The sequence below is a fragment of the Phocoena phocoena genome, chromosome 1, assembly GCF_963924675.1.
Source record: "Phocoena phocoena chromosome 1, mPhoPho1.1, whole genome shotgun sequence".
NCBI classification, from domain to species: Eukaryota; Metazoa; Chordata; class Mammalia; order Artiodactyla; family Phocoenidae; genus Phocoena; species Phocoena phocoena.
Genome location: NC_089219.1, coordinates 111,818,014 through 111,837,845, shown reverse-complemented (window position 1 = coordinate 111,837,845; position 19,832 = coordinate 111,818,014). Strand labels below are relative to the sequence as shown.

General features: G+C 39.8%; 1 protein-coding gene and 1 pseudogene across 1 annotated transcript in view; both read left to right on the top strand.

Moving 5' to 3' along the window:
• NUP210L (nucleoporin 210 like) overlaps positions 1-19,832 on the top strand; it is an 82,926-nt gene that overhangs the window by 51,721 nt on the left and 11,373 nt on the right. Inside the window, exons 18-33 of the mRNA XM_065882220.1 lie at positions 2,077-2,165; positions 2,374-2,478; positions 2,774-2,875; positions 3,873-4,001; positions 4,750-4,877; positions 6,267-6,399; positions 7,736-7,798; positions 8,163-8,342; positions 8,743-8,823; positions 8,912-9,043; positions 12,041-12,199; positions 13,391-13,482; positions 14,615-14,789; positions 15,676-15,851; positions 16,543-16,760; positions 18,410-18,549. Coding sequence (XP_065738292.1) covers positions 2,077-2,165; positions 2,374-2,478; positions 2,774-2,875; positions 3,873-4,001; positions 4,750-4,877; positions 6,267-6,399; positions 7,736-7,798; positions 8,163-8,342; positions 8,743-8,823; positions 8,912-9,043; positions 12,041-12,199; positions 13,391-13,482; positions 14,615-14,789; positions 15,676-15,851; positions 16,543-16,760; positions 18,410-18,549 — 2,102 coding nt within the window. The remainder of the gene's footprint in view (positions 1-2,076; positions 2,166-2,373; positions 2,479-2,773; positions 2,876-3,872; positions 4,002-4,749; positions 4,878-6,266; positions 6,400-7,735; positions 7,799-8,162; positions 8,343-8,742; positions 8,824-8,911; positions 9,044-12,040; positions 12,200-13,390; positions 13,483-14,614; positions 14,790-15,675; positions 15,852-16,542; positions 16,761-18,409; positions 18,550-19,832) is intronic.
• Positions 9,713-9,870, top strand: LOC136131863 (cytochrome b-c1 complex subunit 10 pseudogene; annotated as a pseudogene).

Below are 19,832 nucleotides of genomic sequence, written 5' to 3'. Positions count from 1 at the left end.
ATGTGTACAGCAGAGTGATTTAGTTATACATATACATGTGTCTGTTCTTTTTCAAATTCTTTTCCCATTTAGATAACTATTCAATTCAATAAGAAACATTAAAGAAATAAGATTTAAGCTTTCCCTTACCCACAGGGAGTTTATACTCAGGACAAGTTTAAGGGCTTAACTAGAGAATATGATAACATAATATTAATATGTATATGATATATATGATACTATAACAGCAGAATACCAATAATATGATACAGTTAATGTAAAAAGTGGTAGGGAAGAAAGAGATGCTCCTTATATCTGTAACAATCAATCACCAAATACCATCCATTTTGTTTTCTAAAGGTTTTCTCTCTTCCTCTCTAACTTCATCACTAATGTCCTCATAACCTCTATCCTACATCACCATAGTAGCCTCCTAACTGATCTCAATGTGTCTCTCCTACCCTCTAATCCACCCTCCATACTACTGTCCAGAATGATCTTTCTTTTCTTTTTTAAAAAAATTTATTTATTTATTTATTTTTGGCTGCGCCGGGTCTTAGTTGCGGCATGCGGGATCTTTAGTTGCAACGTGTGGACTCTTAGTTGTGGCATGCAAACTCTTAGTTGAGGCATGCATGTAGGATCTAGTTCCCTGACCTGACCAGGGATCAAACCTGGGCCCCCTGCATTGGGAGCACAGAGTATTACCCACTGGACCACCATGGAAGTCCCCAGAATGATCTTTCTAAAATACAAATCTGGGGACTTCCCTGGTGGTCCAGTGGTAAAGAATCTGCCTTACAATGCAGGGAACATGGGTTCAATCCCTGGTCAGGGAACTAAGACCCCACATGCTGCAGGGCAACTAAGCCCGCAGTGACACGTATTGTCATTGTGTCTTTCTGGATAAAGTTCACATGTTGCAGCTTAACATACCGACCCCTGCCTACGTCTTTGGCTTCACTTCTTATTACCACCCACATGTATTCTACATTTTTCTCATACTCAACAATTTTAGATCCTTAACCATGAAAAGGCTTGTCATACCTCTTTCCTTTGCATATGTTTTATTTTCTCTTTACTTGCATCTTCACTAGGCTAAAATCTTCCTCTAGTAATCTAGGAGTTTTCTGTTCCTCTATATTCCCAATCTAAGGAGAATATTCCTTCTCTGTGCTCTTATATATTCTGTATTAGGTCCTCTGTACATACTTCTATAATAGTACTTATCACACTGTATTGCAGTGGTTGGTTTACCTCTCAGCCACCCTTCTAAGCTGTGGGTTCCTTTGAAGGCAAGAACTGTGTTGTTTTCTTCTTCATCTCTGTATCCTAATTACTTGTCATAGTGCCTAGCATATAGTTAGGCCCTTAATAAATCTTTGTTGAATGAAAGAATGTAACATCATGAGAAAATGCTTTACAGATTTACGCATGATCATCATGTGTTGAGGATAAAATAAGAGTTGTCCTAAGTAAAGTGGCACATTCATGTTAGTTAAATTAAAAAGAAAGAAAAAAGAATGAATGAGTAAAGCAGGGTCAGATTATGGACAGCTTCAAGTACTAGTTTAAGTAGTTTGAATTGCTCTAATAAGGACTAGTTAGCAATTAAAACAATTTTTTTTTTCATTTAAAATTTTTGAGTAAGGGACTGACATGACATTTACATACACAAAACAGGTTAGAAGCATGAAAAGTCCCAAAGGACAATCTCTTTATTTCTCACTTTTATTTTTAAATCAAACAAAAATTTCCCCATACCCTCTTGTCAGCTTATTTTTGGACTCACAAACCATTAGAGCTGGAAAGAATTTTAGATTTTGTCTGTCCCAACCCCTCATTTAATAAAGGAACTGAGAAATAAAGTGATTGTCCAAGGTCACATAGGAATATAATTGCAGAGTCAGCATAGAACCCCAGTTTTCTGTTTCTTGTGTATTTCCTTATTCACTGTTTTTTGGGTTTGTTTTTGTTTTTCTCCCTGAAATAAAACACCATTTGGAAAAAATTAGGGCAGATTTTTGGTTTTCTAGAGACACTTTTGTATTCTACATGTTATTGTTTCTCACAGGGTACTTTTTTGCATGTCTCCAGGTCAAAGGATCCTTAAAGTACATCAGATAAAAGGGACTGTACTCATTGGAGTCAATTTTGTGGGCTATTCAGAGAAGGAAAGTCCAAAGGTAAATGGAGACTATTATATAAAAAATATTAATTAACTGAAATGTAAGGCTCCTTAGAAGTCATTTATATAACTGATGTAAATCTGAGAACTATGCACCTCTATGAATCTGTTATCTTTGGCACTTGAAAGAGTACTGGAATCTTCACTCACTGAGCTGAGGAATTAAAAGTTTGTATTTACCTTTGTGGTTCTTATTACATTTCTAGGAACTTTCCAACTTGCCCAGATCTGCAGCTGTAGAGCTGCTCCTGGTAGATGATGTAACAGTATCGCCTGAGAATGCTACCATCTATAACCACCCTGATGTGAAGGTAGAAGCTATATGGGTCTAGCTAAATGGAATCATATTGGAAGGGAGAGGTTATTAAAATTAATAGTATAACAATAAAAAAGCTCACTTATGTGTTGAAAATCAGCAATTCACATATATAATGCATATATAATAATTATCCTTAGCAGTAATACTTTAATAGTCATATTTTGTCTTTTGTCCACTGACCGTAATCTTTTAATTTCATACTCTTTCTTAGGTAAGTAGAAGTTATTTTCTTTGAATTTTTTATAAACCAAAGGGAACAGAATATTGTTTGTCTGATTTTTCCATAGGAAATATTTAGCCTTGTGGAAGGATCTGGTTATTTTTTAGTCAACAGTAGTGAGCAAGACATTGCCACCATCACTTACCTGGAAGCAGAAAGCTCTGTCCAGGTGAGTTCTAGAGATATTCCCAGACTGATGGTCTCAGGTCAAAGCTCATTCTTAGGACAATGATTGGAAAATTTTTATTGGGTGTCTCAAACTTGTTACAAAAAATAACATTTATGTCTTTTTCCTTTTTTAACCTACATAGATTCTTCAACAAAAAAAGAGCGTTTTTTTGTTTGTTTGTTTTTTTCTGTAACTAGCTACAATATGTGGCAATTTTTGGCTCTGATTGAATGGAAACAGTGTAGGAGACATCTAATTATAAGATTTCCATTAAAAGAAGGTTAATTTTTATAAATTTAAAAGCACAGAACTGTGTGGATAGTTAGATATACTATTGACTTTATAATTTGAGTATATGGTATTTTCAGCTAGGACATGGCAACTTAAAATATTAAGCTGACTCCATAGTCAATATGCCAAGAGATTTGCTTTTAGTTGACTTGTAATAATAAAAAAATATATTATATTAACATATGTATTTATTTCCTTCAAAGAGCTCAAAGGAATGTAACTTACTGTAGTCATAATGTTGCTTTTTAAAAGAGGAGATTGAGGCCCTATGGGCAAAGCATGTGAAAAACCATGCTGCTGTGCAGGAGCTGTAGTACAAGAAGGAAAAACAAAGTATCAGTCCACCCAGTACTTTCTCTCTCTCCTTGTGATTGCATATAAATGTACATGATTTTCTTCCTGAATCCTTTCCCTGTTCATAATTAAGAAGCTGGATATGTATGTTGGATTCTGCTTGAAATCAATCAATTTAAACTCTGCTCTTTATCAGTTAGTATTTGTTAAGGGTACATATTTTGCCACAAACTGAAACATCACTTTAAGGGTACATATTGTGCTATGCCTGAAACATATAATGTGACCTCTCAGAGTTCCCATCACAAAGAAAGTAAGATATTATATTTTCCACTTTGGGTGGAAATAATTGCTATGATTATGCTTGGAGCATGTTTGCTTCTTTACCCAGCTACCATCTTCTTCCTTCTAGTTAGTTCCAGTACATCCAGGATTTCTCAGCTTGGAGGTCTATGACCTGTGTTTGGCTTTCTTGGGTCCAGCAATGGCTCACCTCACGGTGTCAGACATGCAAGAGCTGGAGCTGGATCTGATTGATAAGGTAAGAGATGTTTGCTTTCTCTCTTAAATGAAGCAGGCGTCATTCTCACTCGCTAGCATCACTGAATATAGTCTGCTCAGCTACCATGTGTGTATACCAGGCCCTTTGATGATGTTAATGGAAATATCTGCCCTTAAAGAACACAATTCCAACACTAAACATGATGAAGATAAATAGAGTGTTAAAGCACAACTTAGGGACTTCCCTGGTGGTCCAGTGTTTAAGACTCCGTGCTTCCAATGCAGTGGGTGTGGGTTCGATCCCTGGTCAGGGAACTAAGATCCCATGTGCCACCGGGCATGGCCAAAATTAAAAAATTAAAAAAACAGTTTAAAAAAATAAAGAACAACTTAAAAGAATACACATAGATTAGGCTTACTAGATCAAAGGCTGACCAGGAACATTTAGCATGAAAAAAAGAGCTTGCCACCTCTAAGAGTTAAACGGCCCTAGGTGAATGAGACATCTCTACTAAAATTACCTTAAGGGCTTCCCTGGTGGCGCAGTGGTTGAGAGTCTGCCTGCCGATGCAGGGGATGCGGGTTCGTGCCCCGGTCTGGGAAGATCCCACATGCCGTGGAGCGGCTGGGCCCGTGAGCCATGGCCGCTGAGCCTGTGCGTCCGGAGTCTGTGCTCCGCAACGGGAGAGGCCACAACAGTGAGAGGCCCGCGTACCGCAAAAAAAAAAAAAAAAAAAAAAATTACCTTAAAAAATTATTTTTTTTAATTTTTGTTTTTTAACCATTAGGTTGAAATAGGTAAAACTGTGTTAGTAACTGTGAGGGTTCTTGGCCCTTCCAAACGCCCGTTCCAAAATAAATACTTCAGGAACATGGAGCTCAAACTGCAGTTGGCTTCTGCCATTGTCACCCTGACGTGAGTACCATTTCAATACTCCTTTCTTGGGGACTTCCCTGGTGGTCCAGTGGTAAAGAATCTGCCTTAGGGACTTCCCTGATGGTGCAGTGGTTAAGAATCCGCCTGCCAATGCAGGGTACACGGGTTCTATCTCTGGTCGGGGAATATCCCACATGCTGCAGAGCAACTAAGCCCGTGTGCCACAACTACTGAAGCCCGCACACCTAGAGCCCGTGCTCCACAACAAAAGAAGCCACCTTAGTGAGAAGCCCACACACCGCAATGAAGAGTTGCCCCCTCTCGCTGCAACTAGAGAAAGCCCACGTGCAGCAGTGAAGACCCAACACAGCCAAAAATAAATAAATAAATACATTTATTTAAAAAACCAATCCGCCTTACAATGCAGGGGACGTGGATTAAATCCCTGGTCAGGGAACTAAGATCCCTCATGCCGCGGGGCAACTAAGCCCGTGTGCCACAACTACTGAGCTTGTGTGCCTCAGCTAGAGAGCCTGCGTGCTGCAAACTACAGAGCCCATGCGCTCTGGAGCCTGTGTGCCACAACTGGAGAGAAGCCAGCGTGAAGATCCTGTTTGCCGCAACTAAGACCTGATGCAGCCACAAATAAATAAAATAAAATAAATGATAAATAAATCTTTAAAAAATATACTTCTTTCTCCCTATGCTTAATGCCACAAGAATATCCCTCCTGATAGCCTGGTTAGCTCTCCCTTAGGTTATTTCAGATTTTCTTCTTTCCTTTTTTTGTAACAGTACCTTTCAGCCCATACTCTCTTCCCATATTCAGCTCTCTACAAAATACCCCTTCCAGATCCTCAGATGTCTTATTTTGGGCCTAAAATCATGTGTCTCATTAATATTTCCATTTCATGAAATTTCTCCTTGGATGATATCCTTTGGGGGTGCTTCACACTTGAGGACCTTTAAAAAATCTAGAAGTAGAGGCACTGGTATTGCCCTCTGTGAAAGGGAAGATACAGGAATTCTGAGGCAATTTAGCATTTGCAGTTTTGCCAGTCTATGTTTATATTGCTCTTATCCCTTTGGAGACCAAGAACAAATTTTTGCCCTTCAGGAGCCTTCTGCCATTGCTATGAACTTTGTCTTGACTCTGGAAGTTATTTTATGGTAGTTCCTTCTAAGCTGAGTTAATATGAGCAGAAGATTGGGAATTCCCTGGTGGTCCAGTGATTAGGACTCTTCGCTTTCAGTGCCGTGGGCCCAGGTTCAATCCCTGGTCGGGGAACTAAGATCCCACAAGCTGTACCACATGGCCAAAAAAAAAAAGAAAAGAAAGCAGAAAATGTTAAGCATCTTAGAAAGATGCATAACTGTCCACTCTTAAAACCAAATTTTCCTCACCTAGATATTTGTGGGTCTTTGCAGGCTAATGGAGAAACAGGATGAATACTCTGAAAATTATATCCTTCGAGCTATCACTATTGGGCAAACCACACTTGTAGCTATTGCCAGGGACAAGATGGGGAGAAAATTCACGTCGGCTCCTCGGCAAATTGAAGTAAGGAAATTATCTCATCCAAAATTCATACTTCATCTTCTTTATAAATTTTATAAATTTCCAGTGGTTAGGACTCTGCGCTTTCACTGCTGAGGGCGCAGGTTCCATCCCTGGTCCAGGAACTAAGATCCCACAAGCTGTGAGGCATGTCCAAAAAAAGAAAAAATGTAGAAAAGAAAGGTAATTGTAAATATAATCTTTTTTTTAATTTATTTTTTACATCTTTATTGGAGTATAATTGCTTTACAATGGTGTGTTAGTTTCTGCTTCATAACAAAGTGAATCAGTTATACACATACATATGTTCCCATATCTCTTCCCTCTTGCGTCTCCCTCCCACCCATCCTCCCTATCCCACCCCTCCAGGCGGTCACAAAGCACCTAGCTGATCTCCCTGTGCTATGCGGCTGCTTCCCACTAGCTACCTACCTTAACGTTTGGTAGTGTATATATGTCCATGCCTCTCTCTCGCTTTGTCACAGCTTACCCTTCCCGCTCCCCATATCCTCAAGTCCACTCTCGAGTAGGTCTGTGTCTTTATTCCTGTCTTACCCCTAGGTTCTTCATGACATTTTTTTTCTTAAATTCCATATATATGTGTTAGCATACGGTATTTGTCTTTCTCTTTCTGACTTACTTCACTCTGTATGACAGACTCTAGGTCTATCCACCTCATTACAAAGAGCTCAATTTTGTTTCTTTTTATGGCTGAGTAATATTCCACTGTATATATGTGCCACATCTTCTTTATCCATTCATCCGATGATGGGCACTTAGGTTGTTTCCATCTCCAGGCTATTGTAAATAGAGCTGCAATGAACATTTTGGTACATGACTCTTTTTGAATTTTGGTTTTCTCAGGGTATATGCCCAGTAGTGGGATTGCTGGGTCATATGGTAGTTCTATTTGTAGTTTTTAAAGGAACCTCCATACTGTTCTGCATAGTGGCTGTACCAATTCACATTCCCACCAGCAGTGCAAGAGTGTTCCCTCTTCTCCACACCCTCTCTAGCATTTATTGTTTCTAGATTTTTTGATGATGGCCATTCTGACTGGTGTGAGATGATATCTCATTGTGTAAATATAATCTTAATGACCACTTTTATTACAGTGAGTGGATATGTAATAACTTATTTAATCATTCTCACTTAAGTAATTTATAATTTTTTGCTATTATAAATAAAATTTGCATTTATAAATAAAATAAAATACGTTTTTGTATATAACTTCATTGTACATAATTAGGATTTTTTTCCTTAGAATAAGCTACATGATCATTTACTATAAACTTGACTGTAGTTAATCACTGTTGTCCTTTTGGTTTTCTCCTTCAAGGTGTTTCCTCCATTCAGACTTGTTCCAGAGAAAATGACACTGATTCCAACTAATATGATGCAGGTGATCCAAAAGCCAGAAATGAGGCTTTCTCCCCATCCCACCTCTGCTCCACCCCAACACACACATACACATACACCTCTTCCTGTTGACCTTCCCTCGTCTACTCTCAGCCAAGTACAAAAGGATTTGATAAAGAAGAAAATTAGTATTTTCTTTGTTCTATGAGAAACATGGTATGAACTACTTCTTGGAATCCCATGGATCATTTATAGCACTTCCATCTCGTGCATTTGAGGTGATGTGGCATATGCTGGTTGGAAAGTGGGGGAAGATGAAAAAGTCGAGTTACTTGGACAAAAGGTTGGGAAAGGAGATGTGACTTCTCCCCAAGGTCCAGGCATTCACTGGTGTGTTTACATTCCAGGTAATGTCTGAAGGTGGCCCTCAGCCTCAATCTATCATTCACTTCTCCATCAGTAATCAGACCGTGGCTGTTGTTAATAGGAGGGGCCAAGTTACAGGGAAGGTAGTTGGCAGAGCTGTGGTCCATGGCACCATCCAGACAGTAAATGAAGATACTGGAAAAGTCATTGTGTTTTCCCAGGTATTGGTTCTTTGTTCTGCTCTGTTTCTACTCCTCCATCTGGGAATCACTGGGAGGTAGAGGAAGAAATAGTGATGGGGAGGGTGTCAACAGCCCAGGGAAGTCTTTTCAGTCCCCTCATTTGGTATTCTCTTAACCAGGCATGGGAAATATGTAATCTTCAGTGAAAAACCCACAGAGTACTTGGCATTGTTATAAGACATAGTCCCTATACTTAAGGAATTGTTTCAAGAACAAATACAAAACAAACAAAAACAAACAAACAAAAAACCTATATCTATGGCATGTTTGTTGTTGTTGTTGAATGCCCCAAACAACAACAAACTAACTAGTTATCATAAGCATCCACCCCACAGACACTCTCTCTTAGCCTAAGCTTGCTCTCCACCCTGTTGAGCAGGATGAAGTACAGATTGAAGTTGTGCAGCTAAGGGCTGTTAGGATCCTTGCAGCTGCAACTCGACTCATCACAGCTACTGAGGTCAGTAGGATGGCTCTGTTCCAGGTTCATTACTTTGATAATGCCAGCTGGACAGGATGTATAGCACAAAACCACTCTTCATTTTCAGATGCCAGTTTATGTCATGGGAGTGACCAGTACCCAGACCCCTTTCTCCTTCAGCAATGCCAACCCTGGGCTCACATTCCACTGGTCCATGAGCAAAAGGGACGTATTGGATCTAGTGCCCAGGCATTCAGAGGTATAAACTTACCTGTTTATTATATTACCTTAGGGATCTTGATACTAAATTTATTTTATTTCATCATAAGTTTTAGACTAACTCACTTCTAAACTACACAATATTATTACTTACTCTTTTTCCAATTGTTCTGTGAATGCTGGAAACCTGAAAATCATATGAAGAATCCAAATTTGAGTATTCAGATAATACTATATGATGTTTAACATACTTTGCTAGAAAGAGCTCTCAACAAAGCAATGCTTCCTTTGATGTATTTGTTGTTGTATAATGTTGTGTTTGTGAGCAGATACTGTGTTACATGAATAACACATTGTGAATATAAAGTATTTGTACATAAAGTTTAAATATATAATCTTTCAACATGTTCAGACACAATTATATTAATAATCATGTTTGTAGTGCATGATGGGCAGTTGACATTAAGAAAGGTGGTTGCAGGCTTCCCTGGTGGCGCAGTGGTTGAGAGTCCGCCTGCTGATGCAGGGGACACAGGTTCGTGCCCTGGTCTGGAAGATCCCACATGCCGCGGAGTGGCTGGGCCCGTGAGCCACGGCCGCTGAGCCTGCGCGTCCAGAGCCTGTGCTCCGCTACGGGAGAGGCCACAACAGTGAGAGGCCCGCATACCGCAAAAAAAAAAAAAAAAAAAAAAAAAAAAAAGAAAGGTGGTTGCTGAGCACACTCCTGGGCCCATACTAGGAGCTGGGGAAGAACTGGAATCCTACCTTGAGCATGAAGGGTGCCATGGGTGTCATGGGGCTGTTGTGGGCCACCAACTGGCAGCTGATTCTGGACCTTATATCAATGGCAAATTTAAGGACAATTAATTAAACTCCTCCACGGTTCCCTTTGGTGGTACCGGCTCCTCCCAATTCACCTGCTGCATCTGGAATGGCCAAAGCCCTCAGGATGGCTATTGAGGAAATCCACACTGCAACATGAGTCTTTATGTTTTTTAAAATAGCTTTGATGTTTTAATACATATAGCACTAAACCTTACTCTGAAACCTGAAAAAGAAAAAAAAAAAAAAAAGAGGTGGATGCTACAAACTTTACCTACTTCACAACGTTGTTACCTGATCATCAGTTTAATGGAAACCACCCAAGATGGTCCAGGATCAGTGGCAGCCACTTAGGTCTGAGCTTTACCTTAGGAAGAAGGAACCTGGGGCCAAGGTACCCAGTAGGTCACAACTCAGTGCCCACAAAAACAAAGAATTAGAACTTGAGAGAGATCAGAGTGGTTACAGAAGCTAGAATTAGGTCATTTCTGGAGCCAGCTAAAAAGAAAAGTCTGGAAAAAATTTTAAATTTCCAATTTTCTTAAAATATCCTAGATCTGTAATCTAGGGAAACTCTAGTGGTTGAGTCTTCTAGGGAAACTCTAGTGGTTGAGTCTTCTATCTGTCATGGACTGCACAGAGCCTGGTTATACTTGGAACTGAGGAGAGATAGAACTGTACTTAGTTTGGTAGAGTTCTGCAGAAGGATCTGGCTTTTTTTCTTGAATAGCAAATAGGAATTGTGTGAAAGGAGGGGATGGCCTAGGTCTTAGCATCTATTCTACTTCTCCCTTCCTCTAATATTCTTATCTAAATAATCACTCTAACGGAAGAAATGATTGAGAGCCATACAAAGATTTTCTTCCCCTGCCTTCGACCTCAATAGAAAGGTCTCTAATGCCCTACAAGGTAGACTTCCTGCACTGTGGTGTCACCATTTAGAAATTCACTTGGATTAAACAATTATAAACCACTCATTCTTTAGCATAAGACTTTCTTCCAGACAACTGATTGAAATCTGCACAAAGGAGATGGGAATTTTTATGTAGGGCAGGAGGGAAAGGTGAGTTTGGAACTTGGAACTCTGTATGAGTCAAGAGAGTGAAGGAAGGTCTTGAGTGCTCCAGACAGCAAAAATGCAGAGGAGATAGAACGTGAAATGAGTGCCAAAAAGGTAGGCAAGTGCCTACTTCAATATTTGCCTTAGGGGTAGAATGTGAAATGAGTGCCAAAAAGGTAGGCAAGTGCCTACTTCAATATTTGCCTTAGGGGACTTCCCTGGTGGTGCAGTGCTTAAGACTCCGCGCTCCCAATGCAGGGGGCCTGGGTTTGATCCCTGGTCCAGTAACTAGATCCCACATGCATGCCACAACTAAGAGTTCGCATGCCATAACTAAGGAACTGGCAAGCCGCAACTAAGGAGCCCGCCTGCCACAACTAAGACCTGATAAACAAATAAATAATTAAATAACATTTGCCTTGGTGTTGGCCCTCCCTTCCCTCTTACCAGAAATCTGTGAAGGCCTAATCCTTATCCAATCTAGACTAGAATGGTGAGTGAAGCAAGTGAGGAAATGGTCAGCTAGTTTAACACAATCCTAAAACAACAGCTTCCCTTTCTTGTCCTCTTCCTTCCTTGCTACCACTCTGAACTCCAGGAGTAGATTACCTCACTTCTCTCATCTCAAGTTCTACTGTTTCAACCTATTGAGGATACCCCTTCCTTCATTTCCATTCTTCTCCTATCAATGAATTGACTTCTTGCAAGATAAGAATTCTTGCATAGGAGTCTTTCCAGAATTAGTTGAGCACTGAACACAGAAGTTTACTTTAGGGGTGACTATGTTTCTGGGAATATAACAAATATGAAAATAAATCCTGGGGGAATTCTCTGGTCATCCAGTGGTTAGGACTTGGCACTTTCACTGCAGGGGCTCGGGTTCAATGCCTGGTTGGGGAACTAAGATCCCACAAGCCTCAAGGTGCAGAGAAAGGAAGGAAGGAAGGAAGGAAGAGAAAGAAAGAAGGGAGGGAGGAAGGAGGGAGGGAAGGAAAGGAGGAAGGAGGGGAGGGGAGGGAAGGGAAGGGAAGGGACGGGAAGGGGAGGGAAGATAAGCCTGGAACTCTAATTTTTCTAGATAGCTATTTTCAACAAAGAGGGAAGGGCACAGTGTTTATTCATGAATATTTCTTAATCCATCCCTTTACGGTCTAGGTTTTTCTACAACTCCCAGTAGAGAATAACTTTGCCATGGTTGTCCACACAAAAGCAGCTGGTCGGACCAGTATCAAAGTCACTGTCCACTGTATGAACAGTTCCTCTGGGCAGTTTGAGGGGAATTTGTTGGAACTGTCTGATGAAGTTCAGATCCTGGTAAGGTCCCAAAGCTAAATCTTGTTTCTGTATATCAAGAAGAAAGTTATATTCTCTTACCATCCATGAAGAGCTTAGTCTGTATAGAGAGAGAAATTGCTAAAGGGATCTCTGGAATAGGCTTATGGTTTCTAGATCTTTGTTATTCCTGCTAATTGCTTCTATGAGCACTGACATTAGAAACTACAGCACATGCACTCCCCTCAACTCCCAACACAGTGAATACAGTATATGAACACATAATAACTAAAGAGGAATTAATTTCTGATTGGTTCTGCCTAACACAGATATTATGATACAGTCCACTTAGCTATACTTACAGGTAGAATGAAATCCTATCCTAACTTCTGGTAAGGTATGAGAGTACAAATAGTTTCTACAGATGTTCTCAAGCTGAAAGCTACATGGCCCTATTGTTTTTAGAACTCAAAGAAAAACTATTTTTTGTGTGGGGCAAATAAGTTTCTCTACCTATAAATTTGGGACTAATTTTTTTTTCTTTTTCTTTTTTTCCTTTACTTTGGCTTTGGTTCCCTGATTCAGTGAGGGGTAGAGGAAAAAGCACTTTACCAGGAGGCAGAAGACCAGAATAGTGCCCTTGCTAATTAAATACTACAGGTTCTTCATTCTCAAATCTCTTTTCAGGTTATTAGAACTAAAATTAGAAATTTCAATGGGACTTCCCTGGTGGCGCAGTGGTTAAGAATCTGCCCACCAATGCAGGGGCACGGGTTTGAGCCCTGGTCAGGGAGGATCCCACATGCCGCGGAGCAGCTGAGCCCGTGCGCCACAACTGCTGAGCCTGCGCTCTAGAGCCCGCGAGCCACAAGTAGAGAAAGCCTGCACACAGCAACAAAGACCCAACACAGCCAAATATAAATAAAATAAATTTATTTTAAAAAAATTAGAAATTTCAAAATTATTTCATACCTAATATCTAAGTAATATAGGGGATGTGGTAAGTGTAAACTATGCCCAGTCCCTTGTAGTCAGAAGCAGGGCTAATATTAGGTTATATATTCTACACTACCTAAATAAGTTTTAAATGCCTGGCTCATTTTGGAAAGCATAACTGTGGGACATTGGGCTAAATTGAAGTTGGGCAGACTTGATTTGTAGTTGTCCATTTGTGAGTAAAGGTCATCATTTGTCTTTTCCGGAAATGAGGAAAACATCATTTTCTCATTCTAGGTGTTTGAAAAACTCCAACTTTTCTACCCAGAGTGCCAACCTGAACAAATTCTGATGCCCATGAATTCTCAGCTCAAACTCCATACCAACAGGTAAGGAGAATGGAGAAGAAGACAGGCCAGGATCTAACTTTACCCTCAGAGAAACACTGCACATGGAAAAAAACATTGCCTTCTAAGGTAATTTTTCTAACCCACAAATAATTTTTTTTAGTTGAAGTGAAATTCATATAACATAAAATTAAATTGTACAATTCACTGGCGTTTAGTACATACACAGTATTATACAACCATCACCTCTAATTCCAAAACATTTTCATTACCACCAAAGGAGGCCCATACCCATTAAGCAGTCTCTCACCATTTTCCCCTTCTCTCAGTCCCTAGCAATCAACTAATCAGCTGTCTCTGTGAATTTAAATATTGTGTATTTCATGTAAATGAAATCATACAATACGTGACCTTTTCTGTCGGCTTCTTGCAGTTAACATGTTTTCGAGGTTCATCCACATTGTAGCATGTATTGGTACTTCATTCCTTTCCATGACTGAATGATATTCCATTGTATGAATGTAACACATTGTTTACCCAGTCATCTGTTGGTGGACTTTGGTTTGTTTTCCCCTTTTAGCTATTGTGGATAGTGCTGCTACGAACATTCACGTACAAGTATTGGTTTGAATACAGTTGGCCCTTGGTATCCACCAGGAATTGGTTCCAGGACTTGCACTCCCACCAAAATCTGCAGACGCAAAAATCCATTCTATAAAAATGGTGTAATATTTGCATATATGCACATCCTCCTGTATACTTTAAACTATTTCTAAATTACTTATACCTAATACAATGTAAATGTTATGTAAATAACTGCCAGTCCAAGGCAAGTTCAAATTTTGCTTTTTGGAACTTTTTGAAATTTTCAGCCTGTGCTTGGTTGAATCTGCAGATGCAAAACCGATGGATATGAAAAGCTGACTGTACCTGTTTTCAATTCTTTTAACCAAATAATTTTTTAATGATAAATACGTAATAGTATTTGATTTTTAACGAGATAAGCATAATCCAAAGGCTGACTTTTACCTGAGGAAAAAATAACTACACAACATGGAGAATGGCAAGCAGTTTTCTCAGAGTACAGCTAACAGTAATCCTGGCAATCTCTACTCCTTTCTTTCTTGTCAAACAGAGCCCCCAAGAGATGCCATTTGCTCCGTTTATTCCCTAGGGTAGGGGCCGCCTTTGTGAGTTCCCGTGTTCTCAAGTGTTTCCCTAATTCATCTGTCATTGAGGAGGACGGTGAAGGGCTCCTGAAAGCTGGTTCCATTGCAGGTACTGCTGTGTTGGAAGTCACTTCTATAGAACCTTTTGGAGTCAACCAAACAACTGTAACTGGGGTTCAGGTGAGTTCAGGGACTTACTCGAAAAAATAAAAGGAATGCCATGGCCTTAAGAGGCAGATTTCCTTTTTTAAGAACTAGAAACTTCTCTGGAAGTCAGAAATGAACTGTAAGATAAGAGGACAATCTTGACATGAACCATCAAATTAAAGTGGACTTTACAGTCCTTGTTATAAAAGAGATTAGCCTCAAATTGGTATGAATGTCTTCTGAGCAGATTTGGCAAAAGGGTTGGTGTGGGAGAAGCGTAGAACCATTGCTATCAAAATTAGGCTTTGTTTTTAGAATTTTTTTTTTAATTAGAAGAGATCTTAGAGGTAAGTTAGTCTAAAACAAACAAAAAAGTGTTTTGTGCGTTAAAAATCTAGTATATTCCAGCTTCTGTGTTGCTCCTTTTACGTATATTATCTTTTTTAACTACCACAAAAACCCTATGAGATAGGCATTATTAGCCCTATTAAACTGATGATAAATATGAAACCTAGAATGGTTAGATGAAGATATGAAATAATAAAGCTAGGATTCAAACCTGGACTTCCCTTACTGTATCACAGTTTATCTCTTGCAGTGTGAAAACAAAACTTACAGTATTCTTGATAAATGATCAGTTATTTAACAATAAATATTGACACTTGGCACAAAATAGAAGAAATGCAGTCCTTTCCTCAAAAAGCTCCAGCTTCTTTTCACATTTCCACTGTTTTAGTAATTAAAAAGCCATTTCCTGTACTGTCATATTTCTTTTTCATTCTGTCATCTGAAATCAAGAGCTAACTATTTCCTACAAAAGAGGAACACCATTTTTATCATTGATTGTAAGTCTCAGAATATGGTCTCAGCTCCTCTCCAATGCATCCTTCTCTGTACTAGTAGGTTTTGTCTCCCACAGGTAGCACCAGTGACATACCTGCGAATGAGCAGCCACCCCAAGCTATACACAGCTAAAGGAAGGACCCTATCAGCCTTTCCCCTGGGCATGTCTCTCACCTTCATTGTTCAGTTTTACAATAGCGTTGGAGAGAAATTCCACACACACAATACCCAGCTTTATCTGGCTTTGAACAGGTATGGAAGGCAAAGGAATGGTGTTGACATTGTGGTAAACATCTTATTGATTAACCTGGTATTATCTAAAAGCTCCAGTAAATTCCTCTCATATTCTGCAGTTGGAATCTGATCTTTCTTTCTTTCATTAAGATGGGAAAAAAACAGAATTAGTTGTTCAATGAAGAAAAACTTCAGTATGTTGTGAATTTGACAAGTCCTAGTTCATACAAAGCTCCTGTAGGGAGCCAATTGGAGTATTATCAAAAAGCCATACTAAAAAAAAAAAAAAAAAAAAAAAAGAAGGCATACTGAAAAAACAATTTTTTTTAATTAAAAAAAAAAGCCTAGGGACTTCCCTGGTGGTCCAGTTAAGACACTGTGCTCCCAATGCAGGGGGCCCAGGTTTGATCCCTGGTCAGGGAACTAGATGCCACATGCCACAGCAAAGATCCCACGTGCTGCAACTAAGACCGGGCACAGCCAAGTAAATAAATTAATTAATAATGATTTTAAAAAAGCCTAGCTGGGCACTATATATATAAATGTAATAGACCTGATCCCTAGCCCTAGTTGCTTACTCTCCATTGTAGAACTCCATCTGAACTTTTGAGCTATTGAATATAAAATGTTGTGATAGGGTCTGCCTCCAGAACTGTTTCCTAACTATTGACTCTTTTCAAAGATTTCTACCTTTCATGTCTGCTTTCAGAGATGACCTGCTGCTTATTGGACCAGGGAATAGGAACTATACTTACATGGCTCAGGCTGTGAACAGAGGGGTGACACTTGTGAGGCTCTGGGACCAGAGACATCCCGGCATGGCAGATTATATTCCTGTTTCTGTAGAGCACGCCATCGAGCCAGACACCAAGCTTACCTTTGTCGGAGATGTCATCTGCTTCAGTACTCACCTCCTCAACCAGAATGGTTTGGATACCTTCCCTGTCTCAACCTCACAACTGACAGGATTAGAAAGCAACTCATCCCTTAGATGATTTTTTTTTTCCAAATTATCTAAAATCTAAGGGGCTCTTTGAGAAAGAAAATACTTTTGTGTGTTTTATTTTTCATGTTAACTGATAATTCTCAGTTTAGTGCCCATTTCTCTCCATAGCCAGCCAATTAGAGGTCAGCCAGTAATATTTACCAAGTGTCTACTGAATATATAGGCAGTGTAGAGTACTGTGCCTTCTCCTCCATTCCCGGCTTCTGAAGGAGGGTAACTGCTAAGTTGAACATCACGAAAGGATGAAATAAAAGGAAAGGGCAATAAGGCTTTAGTTCTAAGAACCAATTGTGTGTACACTGTTTTGTGAGGCACATCTGAAGGCCTAACTTCTACATATACCATCACTGTAAGAAGGTTTGGCCTTGTACTGGGCTACACTATACTCTTGATCAGCAAAGCATTTCTGTTCTAAGAAGTACTACTGAGTTACAGAAAATCAGTCTTGGGTTAGGAAATGTGTGTTGTATCTTTAGGCTTCCAGGTAGCATATCCCAAAATGGTATAAACTGACTGGGTATATGCAACCAAATAATCCATCCAAGTAAGGCTGGCTGGGGTGTTATGTGGCTTGGGCTTTGCGTCCTCTTTGGGGAACTATAGATACATATGTTTGGGTAAAGTGATGTAATACTGGACATTAACTGTATATTTTGGACTTGATACAAAGCAAACTCTATTCAGCCTAGGTCAAATCCTCCAATCCTGTAACAGTTGACTTGTAAGCAACCACTACTTACTAACATGTAATCCATGGCCAGTAAGCTAACTGTGCTTACAATACCATGATTGTTAATCTTTTGTCAGTGAAGCAGAGGCTTTTTTTACTCCCTTTTCCTAGGTTCTGTCAGGACTGTCCCTCTGTCTTCCATTCTGGAATTTTTTGGGCATCTCAAATCCATACCACTTTGGATGAGGAAGCAGAAAGGGCCATATGCCAGGATCAGTAATCTAATCTAATATTTGACATTCCTCTGCTACTTGGGACTTAAACCTAAGTAAACGGATCCTCTCTTCTGCCAGTTGACACTTGCTTGCAGTCTTCCTGCTATCAATCAGTAGGTCAAAGCAGATTCATCCTTAGCAGGGTCTATACAGAGTTTAATCAGAGTGTTATTCCTATGTGTAAAAAGCATTTTTCTTTTTCCTAAGGAGAACAGTTACATTCTCCAACTAAGTAGCTTCTTTTGTGATTGTGAAGGTCAGCAGTTCCTGTTTTATTTTGCTGGCATGACATACGAAGGGGAACCCGACATTAAGAAAACAACGTTAGGGACTTCCCTGGCGGTCCAGTGGTTAAGACCCTGCGCTTCCAATGCAGGGGGCCTGGGGGCCTGGGCTCGATCCCTGGTCGGGGAATTAAGATCCCATGTGCCACGTGACGTGGCCAAAAAAAAATTTTATTTTAAAGAAAAAAAACAAAGTTACCCTCAAAGCTGGGTGTTCCTCCTGGGAAGGGATATATGTATGCTTGAATGGTCTACTGACTTGGATTCTGGGTAAGGTTAGAGTGACCAATTTATATCATATCAAAGTTTGCAGCCAAGTGCTTTCTCTTGTTTTTTCCTAGGTGAACCCGGGATGTGGATGATTTCCGCTAATGACAATATTCTACAAACAGACATTGTCACTGGGGTAGGAGTGGCCAGGAGTCCAGGAATAGCAACAATTTTTCATGACATTCCAGGACTAGTGAAAACATATCGAGAGGTAAACCTAATGTTATGAGTTGAAGGGTTCATGGGAGTTCCCTGGTGGCTTAGTGGTTAGGATTCCAGGCTTTCACAGCCGTGGCCTGGGTTCAACCCCTGGTCAGTGAACTAAGATCCTGCAAGCCATGTGACACAGCCAAAAAAAAAAAAGAGTTGAAGAGTCTAGAGTAACTATTTCAATATATGGGAATATGCATATAGAGAGCACATCCTATGAAAAGAAATACACTCACATATCAGATATAAAGCCAGCCAACAAACTTTACTGGAACATAAAGGTAAATCGTGATTAAGGTTCTTAACCAAAAGAATGACTAGTCTGATTTATAATTTAAAATATCACCATGAGGGCTTCCCTGGTGGCGCAGTGGTTAAGAATCCTCCTGCCAATTCAGGGGACACGGGTTTGAGCCCTGGTCCGGGAAGATCCCACATGCCACGGGAACAACTAAGCCCATGCGCCACAACTACTGAAGCCTGCATGCCTAGAGCCCGTGCTCCACAACAAAGAGAAGCCACCACAATGAGAAGCCCGCGCACCATAATGAAGAGGAACCCCCGCTTGCCACAACTAGAGAAAGCCCACGTGCAGCAATAAAGACCCAAAACAGCCAAAAATTAATTAATTAATTTAAACATATATATATATATATATAACCCGGGAATCCTGGTGTCCGGGAAGCCAAGTGAAGAAGGTATTTCAAGGAGGGAGGGGGAGATCAACCACATGAAAGCTATTGATGGGTCAAATATGAAAACTGAGAAATGACTGATGGTTTTTTGCAATATGGAGGCTGGTGACTTTGAGGAGTAGCTTCAGTGGAATAAAGGGACTGGAAGTTTGACTGGAGAATTGAAAAAGAGGACTTGGAGACAGTCCTCTTCAAGGAACTGGAGTTGAGTTTGTTTTGTTGATTGTTTTTTAAAATGGGAGAAATAATGGCTTAGGAAATGATTCAGTAGAGAAGGAAAATTTGATGTAGGAGTAGGGAGAATTGCTTAAGTGATACCTTTGAGTAGGTGAGATGGGTGAACAAGTGAATAGGTAAGCTTTATAAAGCCTTTCCTATTTCCCCCTTAAATACATGTAACATCTCCTTCCTCTGTGCCCAAAGAATTTGTTTGTTCCTCTTTTCATTCCTCTTAATAGCTATTATTTTTTGAGCATCTACTATGGGCTTGGCACTCTGCATCTATTTTTTTTCATTTTTAATTTTATATACAGTACTACTACCATTTTTAATCTTCTCAACCCTGCAAAGTATTATCCCAATTTTATAA